This window comes from Ahaetulla prasina, chromosome 4 (genome assembly GCF_028640845.1).
Source record: "Ahaetulla prasina isolate Xishuangbanna chromosome 4, ASM2864084v1, whole genome shotgun sequence".
Taxonomy (NCBI): domain Eukaryota; kingdom Metazoa; phylum Chordata; class Lepidosauria; order Squamata; family Colubridae; genus Ahaetulla; species Ahaetulla prasina.
In genome coordinates, this window is record NC_080542.1 from 106554110 (window position 1) to 106568087 (window position 13978).

General features: G+C 48.3%; 1 protein-coding gene across 1 annotated transcript; it reads left to right on the top strand.

Annotated features, from left to right (window-relative positions):
* The first annotated feature begins 9376 nt into the window (after nt 1-9376).
* SP8 (Sp8 transcription factor) lies at nt 9377-11924 on the top strand. Its single transcript, XM_058183055.1, has 2 exons — nt 9377-9397; nt 10491-11924. The coding sequence occupies exons 1-2, from the start codon at nt 9377-9379 to the stop codon at nt 11922-11924; spliced, it is 1455 nt and encodes a 484-aa protein (XP_058039038.1).
* The last annotated feature ends 2054 nt before the right edge of the window (nt 11925-13978 follow it).

A 13978-nucleotide genomic window follows, 5' to 3' on the forward strand; every position in this document is an offset into this window, starting at 1 on the left:
CACTCCTTACAAGTAATGATTATTCTCTGACTCCATTTTGTGAAACTTAATACCAGCTGTCCTAAGGCCACTGCCCATTGCCACCTCTTAACCTAATGTTAGGTCTAGTCCTGCCTGACTCACACTGGAGTGACTTTATAGCAATTCCATTACTGTCACCAGAGCAGCTATGAATTACCCAGCCAGCTGAGAAGTTCGGCCCTGATTTGGTATATGGTTGTTTAATCCTCATATCTCTGTGGGATGTTTCATGCAGTCTTTAGCTGAGAAAAGCACTCCTTGTGCTTCAGACCCGTTTAGTGCCAGTTCTGCTCCATTACAGATCTGCAGAACTTGGCCTGGAATGACTGCAGACATTTTATTTCCTGGATCTACACAGTTGTTTCTAATGAATTGATAAGTCAGAATCATTAAGCATTTGCTTCTTTGGAGAGAGCCATGCCAGCATGGAAAAGCTGGGTGAATGCTGCTGCATTACAAAAACCATAGAACAGCAGTAGGGAGGTGCACAGTTGAGCAATTTGTAGTTATGTTAAGCTCTCACTCAATCTCTCCCTTTTGGGGCTCCCCACCCTTCCCTTTTTTGGACCAGTTTCTGTTGGCATAGCGATAAAGAAACTTTGTAGTTACATGGAATGTTTTTTGCCAGATCAGTGTAACTGGAAAGTCTGCAGGGTTCTGTTTAAACCTACATAAATGGGCAATATAAAAACATTCCTTCCTTCTTTCCACACCCCGCCAAGTTTCAGAACTCTACAGGATTTCTTGCAACCAGATCTTATTTATCGACAAGTCCTCAATCATAGTTCCTGCATGACTTCGTTGGTGAGAAAGTTCGCCTACCTCTTTATTTCAGAGTTGCAAAGTCTAAGGGACAGGTGCTTTTATCACAGACGGAATAATGACACTGCAGAATTGAGGTTGAACCTGAGCTGTAGCTTGATGACCTTTTAGAAAAGAAAGCTAATAAATTATTTGCTTGCCCTGCTTGGTGAGTAAATGTTATCTTTGTCAAACCACTTCAAAAATACCACTTCTATTAGGATATTGTATCTTTCATTCCAACTGGCTCTAAAAAGCTATTTGTCAATTACATCTTTACAAAGAAATCATCAAATATTTTTATTGTTTTTTTCTTACAGGTGATTTGGTGGTGGCTGATTATGTCCAAAGATCATGATATTTGATCATAATTTGGTTTTACTGTTTGTGAGTCCAGCTCTGGGGGAACTGGAGCATATTCCTCAGCTACTTCAGGGGACCTTTGATTTTGCTTCTTCATCCCAACTACAGATTGGCAGCTCGTAACACACAATTTCTTAGATTGCCAAGTGCTAAATTTGGGAAATCAAAATTGCAAAAGCATGGCTCTTTTAAAATGAAGTGTGTTTATTTCGTACAGCTCACATTAAATTTATACTTTTCAATAGAAGGCCTTGCTATTAAGAAAGAGGGATTAGTGTGAGTGTTTATGCCTGCATGTGTATGAGACTCTAGTTGCCATGGATGTAGTTGATCCAGGTTTTTTTATTGCTCAAAATGACTACCAGGAGGAGGAAAAAAATCCATCTTGCCCACCTCCGTCCTCGAATAAAAATAGTTGACTGCTAAGTTGATACTCACGAGTAGAGCTGGTTGGAGAGCAACCAAAGGCTCCAGTTCATCGGAGCTTCCAGGGTCCATGTTGCTCAGTCAGTCCCCGGGTCAGGGAAGAAATGCTTTGCCACATACGCTTGGCTAGCACACGCCGCGTTGAAATCTGGGTTTGGGCAAATATACGCTCAACAGATGAGAGGCAAGTAAAGCGGCCAGGAACCGACTCCAGCTCTCGAAAACTGCCAAGCGAGACATAAAGCCGCATTGTCAAAATCATCTGGAAAACAGGTTTCCCTATTGAAGTCGCTCAGTGTTAATTACAGCGATCTGGAAGCCTCTGAATTTAAACGCCTGGAAGCGGCTTTCCCTGCGCTCGCCTGCCCGCCCCCTATTTTCCCGGGGTAAATGGACAGGGCGCGCTGTGCCCCGGCTGGCGACAGGGTGGGGGCTAGTTGGTTAGTTGACGTCCGGCTTCTTTACCCTACATGCCTAGATACCCGTAATTCGTGCCTACGGAAGGCTCGCCCAGGATGGCGGCTTATTTTCTTGTAAAGGAAACGCAGGTCTCCCTTCCTTTTTGCCTTACAAAATGATTCGCATTATGTATGCTACATTGAGCGATCTAATTTCTTCGTGATAGTCAGCTAATTGCTCTGGCAGGTAATTAGGAGAGGTTTTACAACGCGAAAAGGGGCTTCCTCTTTTTTCTGGTTTCCCCTCCCCCGGCTTTCCCTTTATTTTTTTCCTATTTTACAATGTCCCTTTGGATTATTAGATGGCCCTGTAAATTATAATATATCTGTAAATGGGCGGTAGGATGGGGATGATGGTTATGGCGGAGGGGAGATCTTTTCAATAAGTTTTTCTGGTGCCATCCAGCTTGCTCTTGCTCTCCCTCTCTTTTAATGGACTTTTTTTTCTTGGTTTAGCTTTTTCCTGGCCTCGAATTATTCTAAAGCACGCGATCTGAAGCCCATTTTGTTCGTGCTCAGTGGTCCAGAATAACTTGCCCATAATGGGCCAGGTTTCAAGCGAGCTTCCTAAGCGATGGCAATCTCTACGGAGCATGTGGGAAAAGAATGGCTTAAACGAGGACATCTGTTCGGCGCTGCTCACCCCCACCTCCGCTCCTTAGCAGGCCAGGCTACGGGAATAACCGACCGCCACTTCCCCCACTCAAGTGTACATGCAGAGTCACGATTCACACGTTGCTTTAGATGGCCGAAAGGGAAAAAGTGAGTTCCAATGCAAGAGGGGGGGATAGGTGAGTATTGTATTAGGGCAAAGGGTCAGTCCTAAACTTTTGGAAAGAGAAGTGTGGCAACCTGATTGAGTATGTAGGTATTTTATACAGTTGCCCATCCATGTGTAATGAATGCATTCAAAAGAGCATCTCTGTTTGAGCTTCCTAGCACTGCGACAAAAATATGAGTATAGAGCCCACCACTTCTGAGCCCTCTAAGAAAGGATGTGGTCGCCCCTTTTCCACCCCTCGGGTAATATTTCATTTGCCCCAGGTCATAATTCAGAGCTGTTTGACAGCCTCCGAGTACTGGATGGAGACCTGTGCCGTCTGAGGTTAGAGGAACTGAGTTGCACAGCGCAGGCCAGATCTGGAGCAAAAGCTCAGCTGCTACAAGAAAATCCGTGCCCTCGGGCCAACTGCCGATCTTGCAAGAAGGCTGTGAACTTGGGCTTATTTAGGTGGGAGAGCGTCTCTCATTGATCTCCATAGGACTCCGGTAGAGTGCGCGGCGCCGAGTGGCTAATATTGTATTTGCTGCGCACCATTAGGCGCCAGCTGGTGGGAGAATGTTTGCACTCTGTCCCCCTATTTTGTTATATATTTTAGTCCCCCTCTGCCCGGTCTTTCGATGCTTGTGAAAGTATTCTCCAACACACGGGCGTTTAAACAGCCGCAGCAACAGCTCCAGCGTGCCACAGTTCAACTCCGAGACCCTTTTAAATTATTGGTAATTAAACGCTATTCCCAAAGTAACATTCATCTTCAAGTAAGCACGATTGCAACTGTCAACCGTCTGGAAGAGATGTGCGGTAATCTGGGAGCCTGACCTCCAGGAAGAGAGGGGGCGAGGTGCGACAGGGAAAAAAAATCAATATTGCTGAGGAGACGGATTTTGTAGCTTTTAAACTCTCTGGCGAGAAACGGAAGTATAAAAGAAACTGTGGGGAGGAGAAACCGGAGTTTTCTTCGGGGGTGGGTGGGTGGGGCAAAAGAATGCTTTCGATTTTCTGAGATAGCCCTTTCTCCCCGTCTTTCTCCGCCCTGAGGGCCTAAACGAAAAGATAAACAGCGAAAGTGAGTCAGGACAGTGTTCCCAAACTTGTTTTTCTCACTTGTTGCTACTTGAGGCCCCCAGATGTGTGGCGGATTTTATCTCTTCTTCCCTCTCCCCGCCATCGCCGCCGCCGCCTCCTAAGGGGAATCCTATTCCAATCCCTTTTGCGTAGGGAAAGGTTTTCTGGGATGGAGGATGCGACAGCCTCTCTTCCCACGTTCCCCCTGACCAGCTCCTCAGCGACATCTGGGAGTCATGGGTCTGAAAACAAGCGAGGGAAACCGGTTTGGGACAGCCACGACCGACACGTTTTTCCCAGATAAGGGAAACCAACCCAGGCTGTAGCTGCTCTGTCAAGCCTCAAAGCGACATCTGGAGAAAGCCATTTCAGCGGGAAAAGAAAGAAAAAAGGATAATCAGATATTCTGGGGTCGTCGGCTCCTCCTCAAGTGATCCTCTGGTCTCAACCACGCCCCTCCGGCGAAATACTCGCAGGACCGTGGGGGAAAAGGGAGCCCCTGGGAAAAGTTCGAGATTGTAACGAAAAGGTCCCACGCGTGGGCAAGGCAGTCGAGGGTTGTGGAAGAAAGGACTACGATTCACCTACAGGAAAGAAACGCATTCATTTTTCCCTCCCACGGCAATATAGGTGCGCGTTTGGATGCGTTTGCCCGAATACCCGCACTTTATTTCCCCCTAAGAAAGTCTTGCTTAAAGCACAGTAGCCGTTTAACCGAGTCGTTTAACCGAGTTGAATACTGAAAAACCAGCCAAGGGAACAATAAAAATGGGCAGCGGAGATAATAATGGAGCAAAGGCTTTTCGATTTCCGAAACGTTAAGCACTTCCCTCCCGGCAGGCTACCTCAGATTCCCATTGATTTTGTGGGAGAGAGTTTAAGCAAGAGCTTCACCTGCCCTAGCTGAAATCAAGGAGCTTAAAATTATTTGGATACTAACATATTTTTATTTAGCAAGGAAAAAATAATACTGAGAAAAATTGCCTTTACTTATATAGTTATAAGTTGTTGTTCAGACTTCCTGTGGGCTTCTATGGCATTTTTACTTAGACAATTCTAAGGTGAAATGGGTGAAATGGGGAAATGGGGGTGGGGGGAGGAAACTTAGCAGAAGCAAAAGGTTAATATGGGTGGGAGTGAAAAGACGATAGTGCTCTTTATTTTTTTTAAAAAGAGGGCATGTTCTGAGTCTTCGATGTATAATGGCAACTTTGACTAGAGATTCAATTATCTTCTAACACTTTCATGCTTTTGAATACCCTATCTGAACCTGTCTGAATACCCTTCAGACAGCTCGGGATCGTATCTTTATTTCTTGAGGTGGGATGTTGGTCATCCTATCAATAAAACTTTTTCTCAGGCCTGGTTAGTACTTGAACAGGAGCACTAAGCACCGGTGAGTTGAAAGACACCGCAGAAGGCAACTGCAGACCCTTTCCCACAGCTTTGACCTGCTCCTGAGATTCAACTCGACAGTATTCCCCTTCCCTAGGAATCCCAGACAGAAGAGCTGGAATTTCCTCACTTCGGACTTCGCCCATGCAACATTTAAACGCCTCTGTCTATATCAGATCCTGTTCACTGGGCCTGGTTATCTGAGGTACTGCCTATCTACAATAGTTTCTGCCCGCTCAGTAAGTTGGCAGAGTCAGTATGTCCCAGCTCATCTCAATCAAACAAACAACGTGGCCTAGGAAGTGCACCTTCTCTGCGCCTTCCTTCTGGAAAGCATCTCCCGAAGATCTGTAAGGCTCGGATACTTCGGTTGCTCCAAAAGCTTTGCTTCTAGGCCTGAGGTTAGGATGGCCGTTGAGTCTCTGAAGTCTTTTTTTTTTCCTGGTGGGTGATGAGTTTTTCCTACTTTAGTTTTTTTAATGTCAAACTGGGAATTGGGCAGTCTCTAAATCCAATAAAACGCATACGTACATGATCCAACAAATAAAACCAACGTTTGGTTTGTTCCGCAAACTAATCAATAGCCGGAGGGATGGTGGTTGGTGGGTGTATTGACAAATTATGCACATGGGAGACCCGTGCACGCAAGTCTTCCTGAATGAAGTATCGCTTGTTCCCGGGGGAACGCCTTGGAATAGGACCAATTCTTCCCCTTCCTCCAAGTTGCAGTAGAGAGGCTGGCTCCTCTAATATCGGGATTCGGCTCCTGAGAATCGGCCAATAGAGCCCCTTCATCTCGCTTGGACAAATCGAAAGGTCGGCAAAGCTGCAGCGTCCTTACTTCAGGCCTTGCGGGAAGAGCTACTTTGTTTCGTGGCACCCCCGGGACCGGGTGTGTGTGTATGCGGGGGGGTGGGGATGGAGGTGTGTGCGCTCAGATGGGACTCCTGTTTCCTCCCAATTTCCCCGCCCCCCCTCACCGCACACACAGAGAGACATGTTCGCCTCATCGGACGGATGAGATTCCTAATGGCTCCCCGAACCACTAGGGTCTTCGCTGGGCAGACTTGTGCAAGTTGTTCCCGGTATGTAAATTAGGTCCCCAAAGCTGTTGTCCAAATCGAAGAAACAGAGAAATTAATCTGGGAGACTATCCATCATAGACTGTAATAAAGGGAGCGACATGGATGAGACAGATGATATGATTAAGGAGCTGTGGTCGTTTTAATTAACTTTTCGCTGTCCTGTAATGATCAAACTGGTCAACAGACCCGGTCAATAAGCATGTTAATATCAAACAAATAAAACCAGGGATGATTAAAAACCTCCCGGTTTATTAAATTTGAAATTCAAATGAAATTTATGTGCAGATGCAGACGGAATGCTAATGGGCCGCCACTTTGCCAAAGCAGCGGATGCTACAGGTTTACAAGAAAATGTGCGGACCTCTCTCTGCCAAACAGCGAAGGGAATTGGTGCGCGCTTATTACCTCCACGAATTTGGAGAAGAAAGCTTTTTCTCGCCCTTGAGATCCCAGTCCTCAGAAATTCCTATCTCCCCCTCTCCCAAACCTCCACTCCATCCACAAGATCTGGGGCTGCCTGCGGACTGTGCCAGCCGGGATAACCATAGGTTTTAGATTAATCTGGTATTTTCAGCCCAGAGGAAGGAGCATAGGAGACGAAGGCCGCTAGTGGATGCGCATCATGCGCGCACGCACACTCCGCACGCCAAGTTGCATTCTTCCCCTCTCCGTCCGTTCGGAGACACACAAGCAAGGCAGCTACACCGAGGCTCTTTGTTTCTCTTTCTTTCCCTTGTTTACTCTCTGGGTAGGCGCAGACGGTGCAATTCTTCTACGGAGATATTTTCTAAGTTGTGATAATTGCTAATTTGGGTAGATGCTGCTGTTGAGTAGAGAAGTTGAAAGAAAAGAAAATAGAAGTGATCTATGGAAACAAGCATTTTTTAAGTCCCCTCAAATCATATTGGTGAGATTTAGAAATGCATAACTGGGAAGAAAAGGAGGAAAGCTTTTCTCTCCCCCCCCCAACGAATTTGATCTAATTAATGATCCCTGTTTGCAGGAATCTCTTTAGAACAGGCAGAACCAAGCTGTCTTTCCCCGCTGGGAGAAAGGCACTGACCCCATTGATTCCCGACCCCCTCCCAAATCTGCAGGTCTTCTTCGGTGCCCTTCTGGTGCAGCGGACAAAGTCAACAGATCCCGAGCCTCAACAGTTACTCCTCCATCCGGACTCTCCCATAAAGCACTCTCTCACTCTTCTTTTACCCACATTCCCATCCCACCCCCTTTCTGTGGGTGTTTGGTGGGGGAGGGTCAAGGGGTAGTATTGATTCAATTTAAATCCTAAATTTAAACAAGTGTGCATTAGGTCTTTAAAATGAATATCATTATAGAAGGAGACCAAAGGCACGAAGTTAATTCTTTTTATTTGTTAAACGCCGCTCCCTCCCTCCCTCCACCCGTTCCTCCTCCTGGGCTGGCCTGTCCCGCCTTCTCAACAGGCTCAAGTCACTCAGAACAGCTCAGCGAGAGAAGCGCTGCATTCATGGTTAACCGTCAGCCTTCAGAGAAAGACAGCAGTTCATTAATTTACTTCGCTCCTTACTTCCAAGTATGATCGTGCCTCTTACCCCGTAATCAATAGCTATGATGTGCACTCAATAGCCACAAAGCATTAAAAGCCTCCCCACCTCCGTAAAAAAAAGGGGTGGGTAGGAAAGAAGGCCAGAATTGGCTATAGAGGTGAGGTATCCTAGCCCCGGGATACCCCACCCTTATATATTCCTGATTTCTCCTAAAAGTTTGGAGTAGAGAAAAAACTCCAGCTACAATCATATTGCAAGCAAGGGACTGGGGCGCTCTCTACATTAATGGTAATCATAATAACACTGTGCCTTCTCATCTGAAAATGCGGGGAACAAAATGTCCAGGTACATTAAATTAAAAAGGTTGCACTTTAATGGTGATGGTTGTGTTGATGACCATGGTAATAAATAGCGACGCTTTGGTGGAAGTCTAAAATCCTTCCATTTAACACCTGGGTCAAGAGATTTCACTCACTGAAAACGGAGCTATTCCGATTTGAAGAAAAAAAAGAAAGAGGAAAACAAATCTGCAATACATACTGCGGAATCCTAATTCCAAACTTTTTATTGTCCAAAATAAAACAATGATGTCTCTCAATGATGTGCCTACAATCCGGCTGAAATAATCAGGAATGCACCAGGAAATTGGGATCTAAAATATCTACATGTAATCCATATACACAGCTTCATCTTTTTCAGGAAAGAAAAAAAAAAGGGAAGGAAGGCGGGAGGGAGGGAGGGAGGGAGACCCATTGACAGTGGCCTGATCCGGGATAATTCTTTCCGCCGTTTCACACGACTAGACTCCTTGGCGTTACAAAAAGGCTGTGAGAGTGGGTGGTCGGGTAGGGGAAGGGCAGGTTCCCCTTGTCAGGAAAGCTGGGTTTTCCCAATCATCCAAACGATTGCTACGGGGAATTGGGATGCGGGGGAAGGCGGGAGAGATCGCTGACTAAAAGAGACAGGCGTTGACACTACAGTCGGCAGCTCGCAAAGCGTCACATGTATGCGTAGTCTCATGCAGAGGGAATAAAATGCGTTTTTTCTTTCCGTCTGCGCGGGGCTGAATATCTGAATATCCGGGAAACGGGAGATTGTAAAAAACGGAGGGAATAAACGGGCAGGCGAAGCGCGCTGCGAGGAACGCCGTAGCTCCCTTGCGCTCGCCCCGCATGCCTGCTTTTCACCAGTCCGCTCCCTGCGTGCTGTGCAGCAGCCCAGGAAGGAGCGGGCGGCGGCGGCGCTGATGACCTCACGCGGCAACGCAGCGGAGCGGCCGACGGCGCCGCAGATTGGCTGGCGCGGACTCAGCGGCACTTCAAAGCGAGAGAGGGAGCTACAATTGTGGTGGAATGGGCGGAACTGATCATTGTATTGCACACCTCTAAAAAAAACACTGCCTCTGATTTATCAATATAAAAAAGATCCTCTGAGAGGAGGGCACTTTGTGGGATGGCAACTTCACTTCTAGGGGTGAGTCCGAGGGTGTGTTTTTTTCCTCTACTGCCCCCCCCCCCGCTTTGCTGTTTTAATTGGGTCCTTTTTATTGGCGATCGCGGAGCAGGGTTAAAGCAGCCCCTCTCTTGACCGGGGACTATTGAAGGTTTCATTTTTGCTTTTTTTCCTCTTGACTCCGTGCGAGTTTAGGAGAAAAGAAAGGGGAGAGAGGGAAGGGGAGGGGGAAGAGGGCAGCCACTTTTTTTCAACTCCCTTGACAGCGTGCAGAAAAAGGTTTTAAGGGCATTAGCCCTTAACAACCTCCAGAGCTTGGGCTGAGTATTCCTGTATCCCCGGAGAACTGGGCTCTCTGTTGTCGACGCGGACGGGGAAAAACAGCTGCCTCGCTTGATCTTTTTTTCTCCCTGCGAGATCTTAAAAAAAAAAAAAATTGCAGCAGCTTGTTGCTGTTGTTGATCCCCCCTCCTTTTTAACATTTCTTTGAGCCCGACATTTCCTGCAGGTATGTTGATTGTCTCTGTTTCCTTGAGGTGTGAATATAAAAGTTTTGGGGGATGGGGGGAAGAATGCTATGAGTGAACTCTGTGACTAAAGAAACGTTTTAAAAAACAACTTTAATCTGCGGCTACAGCCAGCTTTAATTGCTAGATAAGAATGGCTGCGGATTAAATGCACCGATACTCTTGGTAGTTTCGGGAAGAGAAAAGAATGCTGTGGAAACCCAGCATATGAATTGGGGCTTAGACGGTACAGAAGCTTTTCTGTTTTCAGATATTCTGGGTTTCTGGATGGGACTGAGATTGTTCTCCAGCTCTTTGGCCGGACTCCGGGCTGCGAGCCAATCTCAGCCAAAGAAACCAGTGGGCTTTCCTAAAGGACGCTTTTCCGGGGCTTGTGAGTAGAGATCGGGGGAGGGGGTGTCGTTTCTTCTCACGGAATCAAGAGGAGGGGTAAGGGACCGCAAAGGTTCCTCGCATTAGCCCCCATTTCCCCGTCCGCAAGCGAGGCTACCGGGCGTGGATCCTGCTCTGGGGCGGGCTGCCGCGGGCATCTTTGCCGGCGGACGATGACGGGCGCTGTCCCGGACTTCTCTCCCCGTTTTCTGCAGGAAGAACCGCGTCTCGGCTCCACTCCACTGGCCATGCTCGCCGCTACCTGCAACAAGATCGGCAGTCCCAGCCCCTCGCCGTCGGTCCTGTCCGACAGTACCTCATCCTTCGGCAAAGGCTTCCATCCGTGGAAACGTTCGTCATCTTCGGGAAGCTGCAACGTGGTGGGCTCCACTCTGGGTGGCGTCGGAGTCTCGGCCTCGACCCGTAACGGTTCTTCAGCTCACGCCGCGGCTGCAGCTGCGGCTGCGGCTGCGGCGGCCGCCCTGGTCTCGGCCTCCTTCAGCTGCGCCGGCTCGCCTGGATCCAGCGCCTTCTCACTCACGTCGAGCGGCGCAGCGGCCGGCTCGCCCTTCGCCAACGACTACTCGGTATTCCAGGCGCCCGGGCCGTCGGGAGGTGGCGGCGGAGGCGGAGGCGGTGGTGCAGCTCCAGACACAGCCGCCGCTCATCAGCCGGTCTTCATCTCCAAGGTGCACACCTCGGTGGAGGGCCTGCAGGGCATCTACCCGCGCGTGGGCATGGCGCACCCCTACGAATCCTGGTTCAAGCCCTCGCACCCGAGCGACGCGGGCGCCTCCAGCTGGTGGGACGTGGGCGCCGGCTGGCTGGACGTGCAGAACCCCAACGGCGTCCACCCGGCCGCTGCCGCGGCCAGCGGTCTCCAAGCGGGTTCCCTGCACTCGCCACTGGGCGCCTATAACTCGGATTACTCTGGCCTGGCAGGCCACTCGGCCTTCAGCAGCAGCGCCGCTTCCTCGCACCTCCTCAGTCCCGCCGGGCAGCATCTCATGGACGGATTTAAGCCAGTTCTGCCGGGCTCCTACCCGGACGCGGCCCCCTCACCACTCACGTCCGGAGCCGGGGCCTCCATGCTGGGTGCCGGACCCTCCGCGCCACTAGGCGGCTCCCCGCGCTCGTCGGCCCGGCGTTACTCGGGTCGCGCCACTTGTGACTGCCCCAACTGCCAGGAGGCGGAGCGGTTGGGCCCGGCGGGTGCCAGCCTGAGGCGCAAGGGCTTGCACAGCTGCCACATCCCCGGCTGCGGCAAGGTCTACGGCAAGACGTCTCACCTCAAGGCGCACCTGCGCTGGCACACGGGTGAGCGGCCCTTCGTCTGCAACTGGCTCTTCTGCGGCAAGCGCTTCACGCGCTCGGACGAGCTGCAGCGCCACCTGCGCACGCACACGGGCGAGAAGCGCTTCGCCTGCCCGGTGTGCAACAAGCGCTTCATGCGCAGCGACCATCTCAGCAAGCATGTCAAGACTCACAGCGGCGGCGGTGGCGGCGGGAGTGGTAGTGGTGGCGGCTCGGGGGGCGGCAAGAAGGGCAGCGACACCGACAGCGAGCACAGCGCCCCCGGCAGCCCGCCCTGCCACTCGCCGGAGCTGCTCCAGACCCCCGAGCCGGGCCACCGGAACGGCCTGGAGTGAAATCCGCCCTGAGCGCGCCGGCGAGGAGGACCTGGCTTTGCTCTTCCCGGCTCTCGCCTCTCTCCTCCCCCTCTTCGCCCTCTGTCTCTCCTTCTCCCCTTCTTGTTCGGATCCACCACGCTTTCAGCCCTCCCATTTCGTAGCCTCCCGCCAGCTGGGCCAAAGGGGATCTGGACGTCGAAGTAACGCTTTCCAGCCAACGCGGACTCGCAGCCAGATCCCTGCCCAGAAAAGGGACTTCGGTTGTCGAGCAGCTGCTCCAGAGACACCCGCGCCGGAGGGGAAGAGGTTTGGGGCTCTCCAAGCAGTGGGAGGGCGGGGATCGGGCTCTCGGCAAGGACCAGAACCTCTCTCAGAAGGAGAGACGGTTGTCCGGGAGAGTAGGGAATGGGAGAAGGGGAAAAGCCCAAGACCTCCTGCTGAAAGCACTTTGAATATTGTGAGATGCTTTTTATTAATATTATTATTTCAAAGAATTGCTCCAAAAGTTAAATTTCTATTCAGTTTTGGTCCGAAATTGCAGCGCTCACTCGCTTTCTCTGGAATATTGCAACTAATAGGATTACTCTGGAGGATGTGGGTGAAACCTAAAAAGTGTGTGTGTGTGTGTGTGTGTGTAAGTGAGAGTGTGAATGTAGGCGTGATTACCTAGCGCCCCATTTGCAATTCAGTTCTGTCAATGAGGATTCCGCCTTGGTAGATATTACAAAATAAGCTGGGCTAGGCTTTTCTTTCTTTTCTGTCTAGCACTTCCAAGTATTCTGTGCTTCAGCGAGTGGCTCAAAATAACTAAGATTCTGGTCTTAGTTGGAGGTTATCTTTTATTTCGGCTTCTAAAAAAAGTTCTAACAAGAACAGATCAGGAACTTTCAAGTAAATGGATGCTTAAGATACAATTGGCTTGGGGGGAAAAAATCAGATTTAGCAACCATTAAAGAAAAATCCCCTTGTTTTAACCAACTCGGCATATAGCCATAGAGCCTTCACTCAGAAATAAGTGAGGCTGGGTTTCATAGACTTAAGTCCAAAAATTTTTTCATAGACAATTTTTTTTAAAATTACCCTTCAATCCCATTTACTCAGAATTAAGGCAAACTGAATTAAAGTCCCAAAGTTAAACAGTGAGGATCCTTTCTGAGTATCTCTAGGATTGCATAGTAAATTGCCTTAAAATACTATCTTTTGCATGCTTTCCTACGGACAAAATCCATTCAGCATAAAGATATTTATTTTTGGCTAGTATTCATAAATCTGGACTGCACCAATTCTAGTCACTTAGTTTATACTTCTATAAGTCCAACTAGTTTTAAAAGTTTTGAATTGGGCTATTAATTCGAGTTTTATGCTGTAATCAAGCTTTGCTTAATTCATGGTAAAAATAGACTCTGCAAAATGCTTCCTGGAAAAAGTGTAATCGGTGCAGTTCAACCACTTTAATTATATAAATTTTATAACTGTTGTTGAAAGTTATGACCCATATAAAGTCAGTCCTGTTGATTTCAAAGAGATACTAAAAACCGTTTCTAATATTTTCTTTCTCAGAGAGATCAGTAAAACTCAAAGTAATTATTTGACTGGCTACTATCCATTAGTTAAATATAAGGGACTTCCAATCTCCCCTATTATTCTTTTAGAAGTTAGAGGAAAATAATGTAATTAAATTACTTCAGTCTAGATAAGTTTCTTCCCCATTCTTAAAAAAAAGTACCAACACCTCTGCTTAATTTCCAAAGCCCAGCATCTCATGTGGTGCTCTGAAAACATCAAGGATATAATTTATTCTAATTCATAGCATAATTTTTCTGACAGTAAGAAATATGAAACCAACCTGGCTTTTCTGCAAGTCTATAGTTTGCTAAAAAAGCAACAACAAAAAACAAAACCCAGCCAACCAGACAAAAACATAAGGGGATAAAGACAAATATTAGTAAAATAGTTCTAAACCTAATGACTTGTACAACAGAAATCGTTGTAAAATAGTTAACAATTTAATATAATTCCACCACTGTAATGGTGTGAGGCGCAGTTGTCCAGGGGACGATTTTGTATAGTAT